At 42.9% G+C, this 21,987-nt stretch overlaps 1 protein-coding gene across 1 annotated transcript; it reads left to right on the forward strand.

The window, feature by feature from the left end:
* The first annotated feature begins 9 nt into the window (after positions 1–9).
* LOC147637126 (T-complex protein 1 subunit beta-like) lies at positions 10–17,384 on the forward strand. The gene is made up of 11 exons (XM_086800729.1): positions 10–152; positions 266–322; positions 477–542; positions 683–794; positions 940–1,068; positions 10,654–10,725; positions 15,169–15,284; positions 15,376–15,452; positions 15,550–16,035; positions 16,251–16,566; positions 16,670–17,384. Exons 1-11 carry the CDS (start codon positions 141–143, stop codon positions 16,814–16,816), a joined length of 1,590 nt encoding a protein of 529 aa, XP_086656855.1. The 5' UTR covers positions 10–140; the 3' UTR covers positions 16,817–17,384.
* The last annotated feature ends 4,603 nt before the right edge of the window (positions 17,385–21,987 follow it).

A 21,987-nucleotide genomic window follows, 5' to 3' on the forward strand; every position in this document is an offset into this window, starting at 1 on the left:
TAAACAATAAACGTTAAAACTCTACCTAGTAGCCTAGGCCCGAAGTGACTCCTTTTAGGTCATTCTTGCAGCTTCTTTCCCGCTCGTCTCTCAGCACCACCCTCTTACATATTGCATACAGCAGCACTCCACCCTACACCATGGCAGCCAGGGTAAGTCCTCTCTCGCTCTCTCTATTTCTGCCTAGTGGTTGTTTGATCTTCTATGGAAAGAGAGAGCTTCTCCTCTGGCGCTTTTTCTCAATGGATTTTTGGTCTCTTCTCAGGGCGATAATCTGTTCAAAGATGAAGCCACAGAAGAGAAAGGCGAGCGTGCAAGAATGGTGCGCCTCTGTTTGTGTTTAGTCTTTTTGCTATACTACTGTACATTTGTTTTTTGCCCTGATTCGCCTTCTGCAGCTCTTGCCCTAGTTTACCTTATTTTGTTTTCTGTTTTCTGGTTTCTGCAAATGCTCACTAGGCTGTCTGCTTTTCCAGGCATCCTTTATCGGTGCCATAGCCATCGCAGATCTTGTGAAAACTACTCTTGGACCAAAAGGAATGGTGAGTGAGTACACTGCTTCTAGATGCTTTTGAAGTTCTCCTCTTATGGAGGAACACATGTAGATGGAAACAGAATCTCTATTTTCTAAAGTATAAGTTGCAGATGTTCCAATTACTTTCGTGTTTGTAACTGTGAATAGGACAAGATTCTCCAGTCAACAGGAAGAGGCCATAGTGTAACAGTTACCAATGATGGAGCGACAATTTTGAAGGCTCTCCATGTAGACAATCCGGCAGCAAGGGTGTTAGTTGGTTAGTAGACATTCATCACTCTCATCCTCACACTAGTCTTCGCATGCACATTATACTTGCAAGGGAGGAGAGGAAGCCACAACACTAGTTGTGCATTATAATTGATCTCATTTTATGAATGCCATGGAGCTTGGCTTTTGTCCAGATATTTCCAAAGTCCAGGATGACGAAGTAGGAGATGGAACAACATCTGTGGTTGTACTAGCTGGAGAACTTCTACGAGAAGCCGAGAAGCTTGTGGCAAAGAACATACATCCTATGACAATCATAGATGGTAATGTCATGCACTATTTTGCTTTGTTTTAGAATTTGGTCCAGCTGAAATTTACCTGGAGTATTTTGATGTTTGGATTGGCAATAATTGTAAGCAGCTTTTGCCCAATGTAGCCATTGTATTGATTAGTGTTTAGAGTTGTTTAGTGTAGGAGTCCCTAACAGTGCTGATCAGCATCTGCTGCATATCGTTAGGCATTGCAGTTGTTGGCCTTGAACAAGTCTTGGCCTAATGTCTGAATATGTGGCTCATGAGGCCCAATCATGCACGTAGATGTCTACAAACAATTGGTAAATGAAAGAAAATCAGTGTATAACTATGTGTGGATGTTCTCTGTGGTGACTATTTTTTGGTGATGTATCTTCCCCCTATTGTGAAAGTGATCTATAGATATCAATACAAGGGAAGCGTGCATTAATAGTAGAAAAAGGTGGGTAGCCTTTAAAATTTATGCACTTGTCTCAGCACCCTTGTCGAGCATACCTAGCATGCCCTCTTTGATTCGGATCTGCCATGCCTTGGCTCCATTTCACATTGCAAATGGTGAAAGCTGATTTGATAGCAGCAATTGCGAATTGAATTTTGTGGCACTAGTAGTCGTAGCAAATAATGGGGTGCTCCACCACCTCTTTTTGCAAAGAAGAGTTGTGAGGGGCGTATATGGTGGTATTTGGATCCATTTTGCATTTCTCATAGTCAAGCATCATTGCTTTAAACATTGTTTCATTGACAAGCATGTCCTTGAGGGATAACTAAAAAGTTGTGGGCATTCCAACCATCATTTGCTATCCATTGTCCACTCCAAGTTTGAGAACTTTCTTTTGTGTGTCTTTTGGACCTTGAAGTTGGCTTCCCATGCAATCTTTCGAGGGTGCATGTTAAAGCTTGGTCATGTAATCAATCAGCCTTTTCATAACGAGAACTCGATGGGTAGATTTCTGTGGTTTGTGACCATTTCCTGAAATTCTTGTCAATATCCATTGAAGTAGTACTTCTTATCTAGTTGCGTGTATCTTTCACTTTGTACTTCTTAGTAAGCATTGGGTCTACTTAAGAATTTAAGCTCTTTCAAAACCCACTGAGTAACATGGGGTGTTATGAAAATGTAAATTGCTTGGCTTACTAAGAATCTCTTTGAGAAAGGATTTGTATTCTTTTTCCAAAAAGATGGTGTAGCTAATAAATAAATAAATTATAAATCTTGATGTGTGTTTTTAAAAACAATCTTATCATATGTGTGTCCATAAAAAGCAATCCTCCTTTTTTCCCCCACACATTTTTTTAAATAAGAGATCTACATAGACATACTTTTTTCTTAGAAAACCATACTATTGCATCTAAAAAGCATTTTTTTTCTAAAACAAGGGTTTTATGCTTTAAAAAAATAAATATATTTTAGCTTCTATGGATAATTAATCTCGGATTACCTTGCGAGGTGCGGTGTCGATTTGTGGGACAATAAGGTAATGGATCTTCTTGGGTGCCTTGAGCATGGCAATTCACCAGGGTTGTGTGAACTTTTGGGAAATTTGGTCAAGATGATTCTTGAGTTAGTTAGTGCTTTGAATGCACTGGATTCATCACGTATCCTCTCTCGTGATGGCCAAACTGTTGTAAAAGCCTGAACCTTGTATTCAAATAGATAGCCTTAATTGTACATGAGAGATTAGAAGTTTAAGAACCAATGGGTCGGAGACCTTGGGTCAAAGATTGTTTGGTTGGCCCTAGGTTTTGGGCATAGTTGTTACGAGGCGCACCTCTAACAGTTCGAGGCGTACGATTGCCTGATCGAGGCATCTACAAAAAAATAAAATAAAAATAAAAATAAAAATAAAAATTTTATTTTATATTTATTTTTGGGCTGGTTTGAGTCTTTAGATGGGGGCTTTAAGGGCCCAAGGCACACTCTCTCTCCCTCATTCTCTCCCTCCCTCCTTTAAGCCTTTCTCAAGACCCAAAGTTCAAAGTTCTTCATACCTACTAGGATGTTATACCCACTTTTGGAGCTATCTCTATACTCTACCGGTTCATTTCATTTTACTTTGTACCCTTGAATCTTGATGATGTATCCAGATGATGAGGATGGACTATTTTGGTCTCATAGGTCATTTTGGCCTTTTGTAGACGTTTAATACAGCTTTCTTTCTCACACACACTCTCTCCCCCTCTCATACACACCCTCTCTCTCCCTCCCTCAAGGCTTATACACACTCTACTCTCTCTCTCTCTCTCTCTCTCTCTCTCTCTCTCAACTTTCACTATATATCTATCTATCACTATATATATATATATATATATATATATATATATATATATATATATATATATATATATATATATATATATATATATATATAACCTAACACGCCTCTAATGTCTCTAAAAAATACGAGTCTTACGAGGCATGTACCATACCCGCCTCGTACCAAACGCCTCTGACGCCTCTAACAACCATGGTTTTAGGATAGCAACGATTTTATTTTGACTGCAGTGCTTTTTGCGTGAGGGTCTTGCAAAGTTCAGTGATGCTTTTAGAGAGGGGTAGTTCATACTTGCCCTACAGCCATGTAAAGGTTGTAATCTCCTGGAATCTGCCTTATTCTTGTCCTAGGGCTGTCCTACAGCCCCTCCATGGCTGGTGGGTTCAGCCTGGGCCTTCCTGGCCCTCATGGGGGTTTTTCTACACCATTTCCATGCCCACACTAAGATCCGGGGTAGCCCTATGGGCTGGCCCCTTGTCCTAAACACTAACTATTCAGTGATCTAGCATCTGGTACCATACCAGATATACAAAATCACTGACATCATTCTAGAGGGAGACTCACAGGGCAGACTGGCATTGTTTCATTTGCAGGACAGTGCACACCTGACTTTAGACTCATGTGCAGGACAATGCACACCTGACCTCGGACGACTGAGATGGATCCCTGGCTGACTCGTCTCGGTCTGGGCTCACATGGGACCAGTTCACCATCCCAGGTCCTGCACCTTCTGAACAGAACTGTCTACGTGGCATCCAAGTGCGGGATGCACGTGACATCCCCTTCTGCTTAACTTGACGGAAGCTGCATAGCCTCCAAATAACCCGTCAATAACGTCGGATAGTCTTCGAAAAACTCTTTGTCAAGCCATACTGCTTCATGAGTTCCTCGGTCCTGAAACTTCGTGAGGAACTGTTGTAGTCTTTGGCCTGAGCCATGCTTGAAACGGTGCAGAAGGATCTGTTCTGGAACCATAACTTCTGCTTTATCCACAATGTCTGGTTCCGTTTCGTCTTTGACCTCTGAAGGGGTTGGACCTGCATATGGCTTTAACCAGCTGACATGAAATACATCGTGCATACTCCAACTCGAAGGTAGCTTTAACTGCATAGACACCTCATTAATCTTTTTCCTGATGGGAAAAGGTCTGAAGCTCTTGAAAGACAACTTTGGGCATCGCTTGGCCACCTGTTTTAATCTTTGCTTCATAATCCGAAGATAAACCCAATCCCCTTCTGAAAACTTCATATCCCTTCGGTCTTTATTGGCATGTCGAGTGTAGGTCTCTTGCGAAATGGTTCGTCCCACGAGGCAAGTGCTAAACAAGGCGCTTCTGACAAAGCCACCTTGAGGTTATGGAATGCCTCCAACGCTCGTGGAGTCATTCGAATCTTTTGCTGTCTTGTCTTCACTCCCTTTAGCAGATCGGTGAGATCTGCCGAGAGGTCATAAAACTTGTCGATGTGAGTGGATTATGCCTGGCATATACCCACAAAAGATCTAATGTCATAGATTGTCTGAGGTACTTCCCAGTTGACAATCTCGGCCACTTTAGCCGGATCAAGTTGAATGCTTTCAGCACTAATTATATATCCCAAGTAATGCACCTGGAATAGATAAAATTGGGACTTCTTTTCATTGACGTAGAGCTCGTTGCTTTCCAGCAACTTAAGGACTTTCTCCACATCAACGTCATGCTGCTCAATCGTAGCTGAAAATACTAGTATGTCGTCCAGAAATATGAACACACACTTTCCAATCAAATCCCGGAAAACACGCATCATCATGCGGTTAAATGTAGCTGGGGCGTTCGTCAAGCCAAATGGCATGACCACAAATTCATAGTGGGCCCGTTCTGTACGGAAGGCTGTCTTGGGGATGACTCCCTCCACAATCCGCACCTGGTGGTATCCACTCTTTAAATCCAGTTTTGAGAACACCTTTGCTCCATTCAGCCTCTCGAGAATATAATCAATTCGAGGCATCAGGAATCTGCTCTTGATAGTCAGCTTGTTGAGTGCATGATAATCAACACACAAATGGGAAGACCTATCTTTTCTCTTGACAAATAAGAATTGTGCTGCAAATGGCGACACGCTGGGGCGGATGAAGCTAGATTGCAACAATTCTTGGAGTTGGCGGTCCAACTCCGATTCCATTGCCTTGGAAAGGCGATACGGAAACTTGCTTCTCTGGCTACCTATGTAGCCAAAGGACTTGAGCAATTCGTTGCGCTCATACTCCTGGTCATGGACGCCCTTCTGCTTATCTTCAAGCTCCCGGCTAATAATTGCTCCAACTGAAGCACCAAGGTTTGAAGAACTAGGGGTAGCCGCTGGGGTATGTGTGGGAGCTGAGCTCACCACGGAAGCTGTGGAGGCGGCGGCGGCGGGCTTTGGAGGCTTCTTAGGATAATCCCGAGAAGTATGTCGTTTTGTATGACAAAAGAAACATCAACCCTCCTTGTACTGAGAAAGTTCCTCAGCACTTAACTTGCCACCTGTCTTGCGTGCCTCCGCTTTTTGGTCTGGAGTAAGCTTAGACGCATTGTTCGAGTTCTTGGAGCCAGAGGCTCCCAGGCTCTGTCCTGGGGAAGGCCCCGTCTGGTTCTGGCTTTTGCCCCCCGAGGTGGTAGCCTTGGGAGAAGCCGGCTGGGAAGTCTTGGGCTTGCCACCATTATGTTTCATTTTTGCACTCTGCGCAAGCGAGAGTGCGTCCTCAAAGGTGGCTGGCCTAAACATACGCACCTCCCATTGGATTTGCGTGTCCAGGCCATACAAAAATTGCCCTTTCTTGTCCGTATCAGATAAGCCTAATTGCAGACATAAAGTCGAAATTCTATTGGCAAACTGAAGGATTGGTTGCGCGTTCTGACGCGCTCCCCTGAACTCGTCTTCGAGTCGCTCAAGGTATTGGGGCGGTAGAAACCGTTGCTTAAGGTCGCGGACAAACTCGTCTCACACATAAGCTGCCATACCTGCTCTGGTGTGGGCATGAGCCCACTGAGTCCACCAAGGAATGGCCTCACCTTCCAAGTACCAACTCTATCAGTATCTGTTTTCCTAATTGCGGTAAAGTAAGCTTCAAATTGATGTAACCATGAATAAAGAGTTGTGGGATCGAGTTTACCATTATACTTCCTAAAGTTCATTTTCTCGGGAAAATGATCTGTTTTGCTAACTGCGGCAAAGTAAGCTTCAAATTGATGTAACCATGAATAAAGAGTTGTGGGATCGAGTTTACCATTATACTTACTAAAGTTCATTTTCTCGGGAAAATGATTCGAGGGCGTCGCCGGTGTCAATTTGGCGTCCAAGGCTCTGAGGTAGCACTCGTGTTCCACGCGTTGCATGGCTTCGTCTTCTTGTGTCGGATCTCCAATGCACGCATCTGCAACTCAAGCAAGAGAGAGAGAGAGAGAGAGAGAGAGAGAGAGAGAGAGAGAGAGAGAGAGAGAGAGAGAGAGTAGTCATCATTAGGGCAGCCTGTAACGGTGGTAGAGGCTAGTGTGCAGCAAGAGAGCCTCCTCCAAATGAAGAGAAAGGACTCCAATTTATAGATTTGGGCCTCCCATGAGCGAAAATGGCAAGAGAAGGCAATAATGATAAGTGGAGAGCCACACAATAGCTGAAGTGACAAGTGTGAGGCCACTTGTCTCACTTTGATCCACTTTCTTGTCACATGTCCCAATCTAAGAGATGGGTTCTTCCATAATCTTTTCCTCTAAAAATATCCCAACTAGTAGCCCATTTGTCATAGGTACTTTGGCAACTCTTGGTATCTGCCCAATTCTAGATGTAATGACACCAACAAAATTTCCATTGGAGTCGGGCCAAAAATAGCAATTCCTAAATTTTAGGAGTGTGATCCTTTGTATTGCAGGGTAATCTCCCATTCCCAAAGCTTGTACTTTCCAAAAATTTAGACGTCCTGGAGTCCACTAGACCCCTTTCACACTGGGAAATGTCCAAGCCGGTGACAGAACCATCTCTCAGTCCACACTTATCTCATTATGTGTCACACTCTCCATCACATCCTTTGTATGTTGATGTGTCATACTTTCCATCACATCCTTTGTACTTACACACCTATATAGTGGTGTGCTCTCTTCCATTGTACTCACTCAACATCATTAATCATCTAGTCTTGTGTCATTTGCGTCTAGCATTGAGTCTGTGTATGTGTGTGTGTGTGTACCCATGGCTATGGCTGCCCAAGCTCTCCACCTCCCATAGCCAACATTTAAACTCACTTATAGTCCAAAAAGCATCTTTTAATAATAAAAACTCCTCTCTTTTTAGTATTTAAAAAGCTTTTAATCTTTTGCTTTCCGAAAGCTAGTCCCTTAATTCCAAGCGTATAAGGTGACCTTGCACAGCTATCTTGCCACATGTCATGTCATGCCACCATCGCCATGTCATTAGCACTATGCCACTTTTTTAAAATTTATTTATTTATTTTTTGATTTTATGCGTTGCGTTTTTGCATATTAGCAACCTTTATTTTGATACTTTCGTGACATCCCCCCAACTTATGAAACAGTTGTCCTCAATTGTTAGGTCTTGCTTTTCTTTGGCTTTTTTTTTTCAGCTTAGCTCTTCTCTCTATTATTCTTGAGACATGGTTCTTCATGCAGAACGTCGTCCTCTTCTCATGTGCTTGGCTTTCGGGAGCATCTTGCCCACACGGTTTTAACCCTTCACATAAAGCGACCTTGGGTTTGACCTTTCTGGCAGATACTCCCTCTCCTTGCACCTCTAGAGTCGCCCTAAGGCAAGAGTTTCCTAGCATGATTCTCTTCCTATCAAGATCAACAAGTACCCGTTATATGTCAGAAGACACAAACAAATATGCCCACAAGCTTAATTCAAATAAACAAATGGATGCAAAAACAATTCCTTGGTTTTGACACCAATTTCTTGGTTTTCATACGAGTTCCTACTAGAGTCCAACTACCCATGTCAGTGTCTGACTATGGTAGACTAACAATATTCATATCCATGTACTCGGTTTTGATTTTCTTCACTGATAAACAGTGCTTTCATGCGATGGGGCTAGTCCCATGACTCGTACAAAAGATTTAGTGTTGTTCAATCTTGGAGTTTCTCCTTTTGTATACAACTTGGACAACAACTCTCAAGTTCTAGAGTACTCAATTCCTTGCAATAGAATATAAACCTTGAGCATTCTTCTTTTTCTTGGTTCCTTGGATGTCAAAATGACTTTGCCATAAACAACCTCAAACGGTGTCTTTCTTGTGGAACTATGCACTGTATTGTAGTAGGCAAACTCTACTAGTGGAAGATGCTTCTCCCACTCCGTTTTTTGTTCTTCCACATAGCACTTAAACAAATCCAATATGGCTTAATTTGCTATCTCACTCTGGCCATTTGTTTGTGGATGATACGAGGGAGAAAAGTCCAATTTCGTCTCCATATTATCAATAATCAAACAATGTCCTCCAAAACAAACTGGTGGTCTTGGGATCTCGATCACCAACGATAGACTTGGGCTTTCCATGATGTTTGAACACGTGTGCCATAAAAATCCTTGCCATGTGGTGTGCCTTGATGGTCTTCCTTACTGGAATGAAATGAGCTTGCTTACTGAACCTGTCCACAATGGTTCAAATATCATCATTCCTAAACTTTTACTTCGGCAAATCAAAATGAAGTCCATCGCTATACTTTCGCATCTTATTGAAGAAGATAGAAGACGAAGGAGGAAGATAGTAGCAGTCGTGAGCTTGATAGAACTCTAATTAGTAAATGGAAGGATCGGGAAGTAAGATCCAGTGTCACTATTGCAAGAGACTTGGACATAAAGATGCTCAATGCTTCAAGGTATAATCGGATTGACCTTCATAAGCTGCAGAAGTTTCACATGAACCTCAAAGATGAGTGGGCTTATTATCTCCACAAAGAACTATATGCATACCTACCGCAGAACCAAAACAAGGTAGTCAACCCTTACATCCTCACCAAAGTCTTGAAGTCATATCATAGGTACCCCACTCCCCACAGAAGAGTAAATTTTTAAAGAACGTGCTAAGATAAGCCAAGAAGATGTAGTGGAGGACGTTGAGGAGGCAGATGTCCTCATTGCTAGTACGAAGGAAATTTTGGCAAGAATGGAGCAGAAGAAGAAAGTGGGACACCAAATCAAAAAAACTCCTATTAGGCCATGCCCTCCTGAAGCAAAGGGTGGACAAGAAGCTTCAGACGAAGGTGAAGATTACATAGAGGAAGATCTACCTCCTTCCGCAACAAGGTTCCATACAATGATCTCAGGTGTCGATCCAGACATATGCATTGAGTTTCTTACTTTCACCGAAGCTCAGATAACGCCGCCTTCTGTTAAAGCACCTCAGCAGGAGCCTTTACTATACAGAAGATATCCATCACACAGTAGAAGCCCCTGGAGGAGCCCGTGCAGACTTAGATACTCAAAGAGACCCAGTTTCCCTCCCCACAACAACAGGAACAATCAACAGAAGATAAGGCAGAAGAAGCAAGGGAAAGGGAAGATACCCATAAAATTGAGGAAGTAGTATAAGAGAAAGAAGTGCAACAGGAAGAACTCCCCACTGCAGAAGCAGTTTCAAAGGACAAGACTCCTCGAAGAACATGTAGATGCTCTTAAACCTATTGAAGCTGATGTAGCAAGACCCTTGAGGAAGCATGGGCGAGCTGAGGATGCAGAAGGATCAGAGGAGCGACCAAGCAAAATGCAAAGAAGATATTATCTTAAGGACGTCAGCTTACAGATGCCTGCACCAGGTTTCCTTACAATACTCCCACCGTCGTCTCCAAGTCATACATGACTGCATTGGAACATTGTCTAGGAACGAAACACAGGGATACAGGTTCTTACATTGTGACCCCAGAGAAGGAAGATGATGATAATGAGAGTTTGGTATCGGATTGTTGGGGATCCACGTTTCATGTTCTCTGAGGGGAATGGACATTCATCCTCCATCTTCATGGTTGTGGCGTGTGGGGAGGACATTGAAATTGTGATGCAGGGACAAGCGGGTATTCAGCAAGATCAGGTTGATGTGACTCATGATGCAGCTCTGCCATGTCAGAGATGTTGATGTATGTGCGGAGTCTGCTGATGTGCATGGATATGCAGTCAATTCTTTTGAAGAAGGCGTGCTGAGTGCAAGTCTTTGACCTTGTTTCTGACGGCCCACTACCCTGACATCAGAGATAATAAATATTCTTTCATGAAATATAAGTTGTCTATAACATATAATGCAATAGGAGCGCATCAGGTTTACATATCTCTGAGCCCTAACATGTTATCATTTTGATGTTTCCAGGGTACAGGATGGCTGCTGAGTGTGCTCGAGGTGATCTTGAAAAACGGGTGCGAGATAACAAACAAGATACCGGTAAAGTGTAAACTCACACATTTTTAAAACAAAGGACTTGGAATGTGCATTGTTTGGACTTAACATAATCCACGAAACATTTGAGTGTTAGATTACCTGCAGTTCAAAATTAGTACTTAGCTCCTCAGCTTTTCTCTTGCGCATGATCAGGAGTAAGTCCTCAGTGCCACACGAGATCGCATTGGCCGACTTTGGGACAGCTCCTTTGGTCCTCAACGCCCTCTTCCAGACATTGGACAGAGATGCTTCTTGTGGTTGGCACTTGAGTCATCAAGAAAGTTGGTAGAAGAGGGATAGAGCAAAGCCCATTCTTCCCGCATTAGTAGATGGTTTGATCATATGACCTTCAGATGGATTACGCCCCACCCCCCCCCTCCCCCCACCCCCCCCCCCCTCCCTCCACCCTTTGAGTATAACTAGGATGTCCTCTTTTGGATCTTCTACAATAGGAGATTAATCTAATTGTTTTTTCTGCCTTTACTTGATTCGGATCCACACAGATCGTGTCTCCACAAGAGCTTTCTACGAAGCTCCAGTTCTACAAGGGAAATTTCCGAATCACTGGAGGTAGGTTGTGACACTACTACTGCGCATGGTCTGTTGCCCAGAAATGGCTGCCATGGGTCAGTCAACCAGCCCTAAAGGGCAGTCAGTGAGGGCAATTGGGCAGGCCATGAGCAGGTCGGAGGGCCAGCAGAAACAGGAGCGCATCAGGTCAGGCAGGCATTCCGACAGTCGTACGTAAAATGTGGGCATTTATCGCTAGTCATGGGCTGTTATCTGCAGCTGTAGGTCTCTTCAGCAGGCCGAGAGCTATTTAACAGGCTGACCAGCACAACAGAGTGCTATATATACGTGCATGGGAAAATCGTCATTCTCATCTGCATATTCTCAAGCGTTGGAGGTGTGCAAGTCTTGCACATGGAGCAGTGCTAGTCTGTACTGTGAGTCACCGTCTGGAATGATGTAGAGGTGTACCAGGCTATGCTGGCCCCTGGGACACCGGTTGTAGGATTAGACGTCATGTGGCATACCTATTTGGGTATGTGGGGGCCAGTAGGCAAAGGGGAAGCCTTGTGGGCCACCCCCAACAAGGCTCATTGGCCTTGCCTACTGCCACCCTAGGGGCCAGAGAGACCCCATGGCCAAGCCCACAGCCCATGAAGGGCTGGGCATGCTGTTGGCCAGGCGTGTAAGGCCTGGACAGCAGGTGGGCCAGCCCAAGAGGGGCTGTAGCTCAGTCGGCCCCAACTCTTTGAGGGCATGCACAGCATTCGGCCAGCATATGGGTAGCCATACCTAGGCGACCGGTCACTTGGGTGGCCAGCATATGAAAAGGCGCCCTATTTAATTCTGAATAAACAGGTCGTGGAGCATTAATAAACAGGCCGACTCCCTTTTTCAGTCCACCGACCAGCATATTGGAGAAGTATAAAAGCATGGGCTAACCAAGGGTTTAAGGTATTCAAGGGCTAGGACAGCCAAGGGAAGCCTAAGAAAATGGTGAACTTGAAGGTCAAGAGTTCGGTACTACTTACAGCCAAGGTGAACCTACAGAAAGTCGGTCCTTTTCTCATCATTTAATAAAGCAAATACATTAGTACTTGGTGGGGGCCCTTCAGAGGAATTTGGGGACCCAATTGGGTGTACCTTGTCTTTGTTGTTGTTCTTCTCTCTCTCTCCCCCTCTCTCTCTCTTTTTTTTTTTTCTCTCTCCGAAAAAAGATCCTTCAATTAGTTAAAGAAAAACAGCCGCAAAGGGCTAAGCATAACCACGATGGGCTAAATATAGCCTCACCTCATATAAGGGTGGGAGACAAATGATCAAAGAGAAAGAGATGCTTCTCATACGGCTGGCCGCTCTGTGAGGAGAAGGCTATCTCATTCAGGGCCAGGCCTCCAAAGTCTCAAGAAGGCTTCTCGCCGCTTCTGCATGCGGTCAGAATCTCCCTGTAGCTTCCCCCACTGACCGCAGAGGGTGTGAATAATAACGAGCCATATGCTCCTGATGGTCTCAACCGGCGGAGTGTGGGTGCCCTTGATGGCCTCGCTACATCTAGCATGCTAGATGTGCCAGGCGGTTATGCTATTGCAAATCTCCCATCGTTGGCATGAGCCTCATCCTCGCTACACACTTGCTGGTGGGACTGTGACTGGTGCTACTGCGATACAATGGTGGGAGACCTGAAGGGCAAGTCCTCCCCCGTCCCCCTCGTACGTCTTGACCACTCTAGCCTCGGCGGCCCAAGCGACAATACCCCAAGTGATGATCTGGGTTGATGCCCTGTCCATAGCGAAGATGCGGAGAATCCGCTGCCAAATCTGTTGAGCCTTCAGGTAATCCCAAAGGCAACGTCGGTGAGACTCCTCGGGGTGGCCGCACCTCAGGCAAGCTGCTGACCGACCTCCGACTACCAGCCGAGTACCAAGCGCCAGACTCTTGTGTGCCTGATGAGGCCAAGCCCCCCTTTGCTACGTCGCTGAATGATCACTCTCCATGCCACCTTGGCCCTGGCTAGCCTCCCATCACTTCCAGCCCACAAGAAGTTCCGGATCAAACGCTGTACCTGGCAAATACAAGCTCGAGAAAAGGCCCAACACGAGGTGATGTACCACATGGTGGCAAGCAGTACTTGGTTCGCCGCCACCACTCTGCCTGCCAGGGATAGCCTCGCCAAGCTCCAGTATAAAAGCTTCTTCTGAATACTCAGAAGAAGCAGAGCGAGCTGCTGCTGCTCGGGAGGGATATCAATGCAACCTTGGCAACCGAGGTATCGGATTGGAGTGCCCCTCGGGATCCACTGGAAAGCCTCAACTGGTTGCCAAGTCGGGGTGGGTGTTGAGCCTACCCAAAAACCACACGACTTGTGCACAGTTGATCTGTGCTCTTGATGCACTACAGAAAATCTCTATCGCATCCGCGGGTCTTTGGAGATTCCCAACATCTCCAACAAGGTAGGCTGTTGTGTCGTCTGCAAACTCTGAGTCCAGTAGCTCCTCCTGCGTGCGAAGGGGAAGGCACAATCCTTGAAGTCCGGTCTCCTGGGTAGAGAGAAAACTACTCCTGGCCTCGGCGACAAATAGAAAGAGATACAGTGCCAGAGGACAACCCTGTTGAACCGAGCGAGAAAGGGGGGAATCTTTCGCCTTGGGCTCCCTGAATGAGAACCTGGCTGTGAGATGCTGAATAAAGTCCCGAGACTCCACGAATCCACTCCATGGGGAATCCCATCCGGCTCATAGTGTCCTCTAGAAAGCTCCAATCGACCCTGTCAGAAGCTTTCTCAAAGTCTAGGAGTAGCACAATGAGGTCTTGCTATCGCATCCTGGCCGAAGCTGTTGCCTCCTAGAAGGTAAAGATGTTGTCCAGAATGCTCTGATCTTGAACAAAACCAGTTCGAGTGTTGTGGATCATGTATGGGAGAGAAGGCTGAAGTTGCCTGCTGATGGCCTTGGCCAAAAACTTCTAGGCCGTCCCTAGAAGGATGATGGGTCTCCATTGTCAGATCTTCAATCTATCACCACCCTCCTTGGGGATCAAATGTATCAAGCCCTCTGTGCAGTGTGAGCCTCTGTGGCATGGCACTTGTGAGCATAATCTCATTGAAGGCAGCGCGAAGGCCACCATCCATGAGGTCCCAATGTCGAAGAAAGAAAGAAATAGGAAGCCCATCCGCCCCCGGGCATTTGCCCCTGGGTAATGCCTTCACTGCCTTCGCCAGCTCCTCTAAAGTGAAAGGGGACAATAAGAAAGACCGAAGGGGGAGGGGGGGGAACCATTTCCCTCGTGTGCCTCCAGACTCTCTCGCGCGCATCCATCTCTCCCCCTCTCTCTTGCACTCTTATCTCCGCTACATTGTGCAAAACGTCAGGAACCAAGGTGCTGAATATTCGTTATCAAAGTAAAATCCTGTCTATAAGCTTCCACATGTTACATACATATCCTTATTGTGTATGGGCCTTTGCAGAGTAGGCTAACTTGAGTAGAGCGTTGGGTTGCGAATTATGGACAACATTCAGTCATTTTGCAATTTGTTGTGCTTAATGCAATTCATGCTATTGTGTGTGTTGTGTTGAATTCTGTTGCTCTCTTCTCTCTACTCTCAAAACCCTAGCACATTAGCACAAGGGTTCTACATGGGTTCATTGAGAAGACTAGCTAAAGGTTCCTTTTTCTCTCCCTTCCTCCCTCATTCTTTTTCAACATTCTTTTTCAAGTATCTGTGAATTTAAGTTTGCCAAGTCATGCTTTGATGGGTGTTATGTCATGCAAGTTTATGATGTGTACGTGTCACTGAAATCCGGCCACATGATATCAGGGTGGTGACACATACCAGTTTTTTTCTTGAAGAGTTAAGGTGATTGTAAGTTATGCAAGGAAACATGTGTTCTTGCTCGATCTTTGATGCTCTTCTTGTAGAGCTGATGAAATCCTGTTCTGCAGAAAAGTTCCGAACAGACTTGCTTAACATTGCAATGACCACGTTGAGCTCAAAAATTCTGTCACAAGATAAGATACACTTCGCAAATCTTGCAGTGGATGCTGTTCTACGGCTTAAGGTAAAGTAATTTTTTAGTCTAATGAAAGGATTATATCCTCTGATTTATTGCTGACCTGAATAATCTGAGTTGATACTGTCAAGTTTTACAGGGCAGCGGCAATCTTGAAGCCATACAGATCATAAAGAAGTCAGGGGGCTCTCTTAAAGACTCCTTTTTGGATGAAGGGTGAGATATGTCCTAAGACCCTTTTTTTGGATGAAGGCTGGGACTTCTTTGCCCCACAAAGTTGCCCATTCAAGCATTAACTAATAAAAAATTACAGGTTTATTTTGGACAAGAAGATTGGTATCGGTCAGCCTAAGCGATTAGAGAATGCAAATATTCTGGTTGCCAACACAGCTATGGACACTGATAAGGTGAAGATTTATGGAGCCCGTGTGAGGGTTGATTCCATGGCGAAGGTAGGAGAGATTGAAGCGGCAGAGAAGGAAAAAATGAGAAAAAAGGTTCAGAAGATTATAGCCCATGGAATTAACTGTTTTGTCAACCGACAGTTGATATATAACTTTCCTGAGGAGCTTTTTGCAGATGCTGGGATTTTGGCCATTGAGCACGCGGATTTTGATGGCATAGAGCGTCTAGCCTTGGTAACTGGTGGTGAGATTACTTCTACTTTTGACAATCCGGAGAGTGTAAAGCTGGGTCATTGCAAGCTGATTGAGGAGATAATGATTGGTGAAGACAAACTCATACATTTCTCAGGAGTTGAACTGGGCCAGGCATGCACGATTGTCCTGAGAGGAGCAAGGTATGGTCCTGCCCATGGTGTGATTTGTATAAATGGTTATCTTTTTTTTGTCTAATAAATATCTTAACAACAATATAGCTTGCTTAGATGGCTAGCATGCTTGATGTTTGCTCAATAGCCCCCTCTTGATACTGTCTTTTCTAAGCGTATATTTGCAGCTTGAGGATTTGATGGAACCTATTTGACACATCTTGCCTTGTTTTTTTGGGGTGCAGTACACATGTGCTAGATGAAGCAGAGAGATCATTGCATGATGCATTGTGCGTACTACAACAAACTGTTGCTGACTGCCGTGTAATATTGGGGGGAGGCTGGCCAGAGATGCTCATGGCTCACCATGTGGATGAGCTGGCCAGAAAGACACCTGGGAAAAAGTCCCTTGCTATTGAATCTTTTGCAGCAGCACTCAGGGCCATACCTACAATTATTGCAGACAATGCTGGACTTGACAGTGCTGATCTTGTTGCTCAGCTTAGAGCGGAGCACACCAAAGAAGATAGCACTGCTGGGATAGATGTCATAACAGGAGCTGTGAGTTCCTAAATTGAATGTCAATTATGGGTTAATATTTAAGTACGTTTACTAATTGAGTGCATTTACAGTAGGTCTAACAAAACGTAATGCTGTGATGCAGGTGGGTGATGTCGAAAAGCTGGGTATTTTTGAGTCATTCAAAGTGAAGCAGGCAGTCTTGCTTTCAGCCACAGAAGCTGCAGAAATGATTCTAAGAGTTGATGAGATCATTAAATGTGCTCCTAGACAGCGAGAGGACAGAATGTAAGGAGAATTCAGAGAGCCATTTGATGAGCTTTTTGAGTTGGTTTTGGTTGACCCCTGGGAGTGAACAAGAGTTGGTTTTATGGTAAAATTGTATCAGTCTTCTCATATACCGAACCATATTGTCTTTACAAACATGAAATGGGACATGCTTCCATGCTTTCTCTGCTTGGAGCCTGGAGGCTTAAATGAGGTCATAATTTGACTCAAGGATTTACAGTAGGTCTAACAAAACGTAATGCTGTGATGCTTTTTGAGTTGGTTTTGGTAACCCCTGGAAGTGAACAAGAGTTGGTTTTATGGTAAAATTGTATCAGTCTTCTCATATACCGAACCATATTGTCTCTACAAACATGAAATGGGACATGCTTCCATGCTTTCTCTGCTTGGAGCCTGGGGGCTTATATGAGGTCATAATTTGACTCAAGGATTGGGGAAACTTAGTTGGTTTGAATTTTTTTGAGGCTATGATTGCAAAGGCTGGGTGTCCTTAGTTTTGGGAAGGTTTTCTTCGCAGCAGTGAAGAAAATAAATGTTTCAGTTTTGACACTAGTAAAAATTGTGTACTTTTTATTTCTTTTCTATGGATCATGCAGTCAATCTCCTTGCAGTGAAGGCATTTCAAATATCTTCCGACACAGAATCTGAAAGAGACATTCAGGCTCTTGATAGACAGATCTCTAGCCCATCTGATTGGTGGGGGAGATCCCTGCCCATACGGGGTGGGCTCCTTTTCTAGGGGAGAAGGGTTGTCTTTGAAGACCCTTTTTACAGACAGGTGCCTGGCCCGTCGGTGAAATAGGAAGATACCCTGACCATGAGAGGCGGGTGCATCCCCCTTTTCATGGACGGGAGATCTGCCTGTGAAGTTCAATTCTCCTACAGGACACAATCATTCCTTTCGTTGTGGGTAACCTGTTGATTGAAAAGTTTGCTACTCACTCACAATGATCCAACCTTATCTGTTATATGTTTGCTTGCTTGTTTTGCATCACCCTTGTATGAGAGTTGAGGCATGATTAATGGCTTGCTTCCAATATAGTCTTCTTGATTTTGTAACTTATAGCACCTTCATGCAATCCACATACTATAGGGGAAAGTACTCTCTTACTATAATGTACAAAGGTAGCTCCATAACATGCGCATTGTCCTTGTACTGTACCCGACAAAGCCACCAAGAGTACTCCCAAACCATAACATAAAGATAAGAGTACATACTATAAGGAAAAGTACTCTCTTACTATAAAGGTTGGTCTATAATATGAGCAACAACCATGTACTCGGTGTTTGTACATGACAAAGCAACCAACAACACTCCTAGAAGTAAACATAAAGTTGCTAGTAGTTCTTCTATTTGAGACTACTATTAGCCCAATGTATGTCTTTATCCATGTAGCTTTACTTGTATCTCAGTCTCATAGAAAAGTCTAGTGTATTGTGGACTTTATATATACTTAAGTAATCTCTTAGTAGCATTCAAAAGTGGTTTTCTCAGAGTTTGCATAAATTACTCACCAACTTAATAGCATAGCTCAAATTTGGCTTGGTGATAGTTGTATAAACCAAACTCCTTACAAGGTGTTTGTACATGCTAGGGTCCTCCACTTGTACTTGTAGCTAGTTTTGTGTTCTATTCTAATGGTGTCGAGACTAGCTTACCACCTATCATCTTATACTTGGACAACTTGTTTAAAGCATACTATCTTTGTAATAGTCAAATTTCATCATGTGAATCACCTAAGTATCGGAGCTCACCTAAATCTTTCATTTCAAACATGCTTTTAAGGAGCATCTTCATGTCACGAATGTCGATGTCACTATCGTGTGAATTAAGTCATCAACTTAGCAGACTATAGGACAACCTTTCTCAATTTTTTTTCACGTGAAGCGAAGTCTTTTGTAGAATATTAAATCCAATAGTGACGAGATATTCTCTTATCTTGTCTCACCATGCTGTAAGGCTTTGTAATAATGGTTTTTATATTCTAGTGGTTGATACCATGAAGATCTTCTCTTATAGAGCATCATATAGAAATTCATTCTTTACACCCATATGATGTAAAGACTATTTTTTAGCTATTGCAATGATCGCTCACGGTTGTCTATCGGATTGAAAGTCTTTTCATAATCAATGCCATGGATCTTTGGTTATCTCTTGGCTACCAATCTTGCCTCGTATCTGCACACAGATCCATATGAATGTTGGTTTACTTTATAAATCCACTTGCATTCCAATTACCTTCTTCTTTTCAGACAAAGGTATCAACTCCTATGTTTAATTTTTTGCATTGCATCCAATGTAACCGTCTCTTCATCCATGGGATCTTTTCGATGCTTATGTCCAAGTGTCTTCTCAAAACATGTGGGGTTTGTCTCTTCTATTTGATCTTATAAGCGTAATGATGGATTGCACATAATGATGGACTACATATTCGCTTATTTTAAAACATTAGACATTGCAAAAGGTCGATTCACCTTATCTTTTTCTTTGTGATACATGTGAAATTTGAATATGTTGAATTTTTAGTACTTGTAGTATCACCAAATGATGTGTCAATTCATGGCATTCTACTTCAACCTTCTTGACCAAGGTCTAACAATAGATTCACTGTTAGAGGACCCTCGAGGTCCATAAAGCACATATGATTACTGCTCTCTATTTGTTGCCAATCACATTGTTGTTTACATCACCTTCTATGGAATCCTTCATTTGAGTATACCAGCTATCCATCTCACAAAAAATAATATCCTTGCTTACTTGTATCTCATGAGTGGTGGGGTTATAGCATCTATAATCTTTCTGCTTAAGGAAGTATCCAATAAAGATACGTGTTTTTGCCTTACGATCCAGTTTGCTTCTCACTTCATCTTGTACATGTACATAGGCAATACAGCCAAACACTATCTGGTTTTCTAGTGCACTTTTATTCAAGCATCATGCCATGAATTGCTATAGTGGGGATTTTGCTCATAATATAAACTGTAGTCTTCATGCCCAAAAATAATGAGACATCTCTTTCTCATTCATTAATATGCACATGTAGCTTCTCCAATATGCATCTTCTTTCTTTTTGCAATTCCATTTTGTTATAGAATGTTATTGCATGTGAATGAATTATCTCTTTATTCCATGTTCTCTTAGATAATCATTGAATTCATTGGAGAATTATTCTCCATCATCTGATCTTAGGCATTTCATTTACATGGCTTTGTCTTTCTTAACCATTGTCTTGAAGCTCTGAAAGTGTGTAAACACTTTATTTTTCTCTTTCAGTGGAGAATTATTCTCCATCATTTGATCTTAGGCATTTTATGTGCATGGCTTTGTCTTTCTTAACCATTGTCTCTTGAAGCTCTGAAAGTGCGTAAACACTTTACTTTTCTCTTTCATGAAGCAAACCTATATCTTTCTCAAGTGATCATCAAACGAACAAGATACATAATATTGGAATCCTTTGATTGATGTCATTTTTGGTCTCTTGAACATCAAAATCCACCACATCCAAAGGTCTTTGATGGACATTCCTATCATGTGGAAATGCATGCTTAGATTGTTTTCCCAATTGGCATGCTTTACACACTGTGCATTGCGTCCACTTTGAACTTCGGCAAACCTGTAACAATGCGTTGGGTTTGCATATTTTTCAGCCTGCTGTGTTGAGTATCGACTGTGCCAAAATGTTAATTATTGTCTACAATCACATCTATGCCATGTGCAAATATTGCAGCCTTTATCTCATGCATGTTTATATCGAATGTAAATATTATGCCAATTCTGTTGTTCTTTGCAACCAAATCTTCTACATAAAAGCCATGAGGGTTAAACCTCACTTGCTCACAACGCTCAACCATTTATCCCATCACAGACACCAGGTTCTTTTTTAATGTTTGAAATATAAAGTATATCGGTTAAGTACTTCATTTTGCTATCTTACACATAGACAATGACACCTTACCAACATACGCAATAGGATACATAATATCATAACTTGTTTCACATAACTTATTTTATATATCGTGGGTAAACCACTCTCCATGACTTGTCATGTGGTTAAAAGCACCCGAATCAATATACCATACATCTCCAAGGTTCCTTACGTCTACAGTCATGGGACTAAGCATATGATGCATCACAAAAAGCGGCTCACTTCTATCTTTGGCTTGGTTGCTTTGAAGGTGCGTCGTTTTCTTGTTGGCAGCTTTTCACTTTTAATGTTATTTTGGTTTTTATAGAATTCTTTTGCTATATGATCTGGTTTGCCACAATAATAACAATACATAATATTTTCACTCTAATTTCTTTGGCACATCCATCTCGGCTTCTCTGGCTCCCCTTGCCTCTAGATTGGTCTCTTCCACATGTTAATGGATTAGATTCCTGTTATTGCTTGTGTAGTTTGGCCTCTAGATGATGATTTGCCTCTACCTTTATCTGTGCCCTTGTAGAAGGCTTGATTTTGCATATTTTTCAAAGATGATATGCTCTCAATTTTTATCCTCTTAGTGATAAGGACTATAAGATCCTCGAAGTTTGGGAAGTTTTTCCAAGTTTAGATAGGTGTCGAACATTGAGTATACTCTTTGCCAAGCCCATTCAATGTGACCGATACCAAGTTATCGTTATAAATAAGAGCTCCAATGGAGCCGAGGGCATTTGCAAGCACCCGAATCTATATACCATACATCTCCAAGGTTCCTTACATCTACAGTCAAAAATGGAACTCCAACTTTTTCACTTTTGATACGTAATCACTATAACTTATCTTATTTCTTTGCACATTAAGTAGCTCTTGCTTTAATTGCGTCTTTATTATCTTGTTGCTTGTTCCATATAGCTTTATCAAGGTATCCCATGCATCCTTAGCTTCGTTACATTCTATATGTGACCAATCATAGCATCTGACATGCTAATAGATAGCCAATACATCACTTTACTAGCTCTCTTACTCCATGATTGGGGAGTGACATTTTCTTGTAGAAGATCTGGCTTCTTCTTGTCACCTTATTTAAACTCCCAGTATCCTTTTTCCATGAGGAAGTTTCTCATCTTGAACTTCCATGCTTGGAAGTTGTTCTTATCTAGCTTCTCACTAATAATAGACTATCAGACATGATTACGTGCAACAACTTACTAAATAATGTTTATAGAAACTTCTCCACTTAAATTAACCCTAT

This window comes from Cibotium barometz, chromosome 7 (assembly GCF_041138505.1).
Source record: "Cibotium barometz isolate CiBa-2024 chromosome 7, ASM4113850v1, whole genome shotgun sequence".
In the NCBI taxonomy this organism is placed as follows: domain Eukaryota; kingdom Viridiplantae; phylum Streptophyta; class Polypodiopsida; order Cyatheales; family Cibotiaceae; genus Cibotium; species Cibotium barometz.

Bases quoted from the DNA above. Each gene is read 5' to 3' on its own strand.
- LOC147637126 (XM_086800729.1), top strand. The intron at 795-939 runs GTTAGTAGACAT...GCTTTTGTCCAG, and splicing joins GGCAGCAAGGGTGTTAGTTG to ATATTTCCAAAGTCCAGGAT. The intron at 16,036-16,250 runs GTATGGTCCTGC...TTTGGGGTGCAG, and splicing joins ATTGTCCTGAGAGGAGCAAG to TACACATGTGCTAGATGAAG.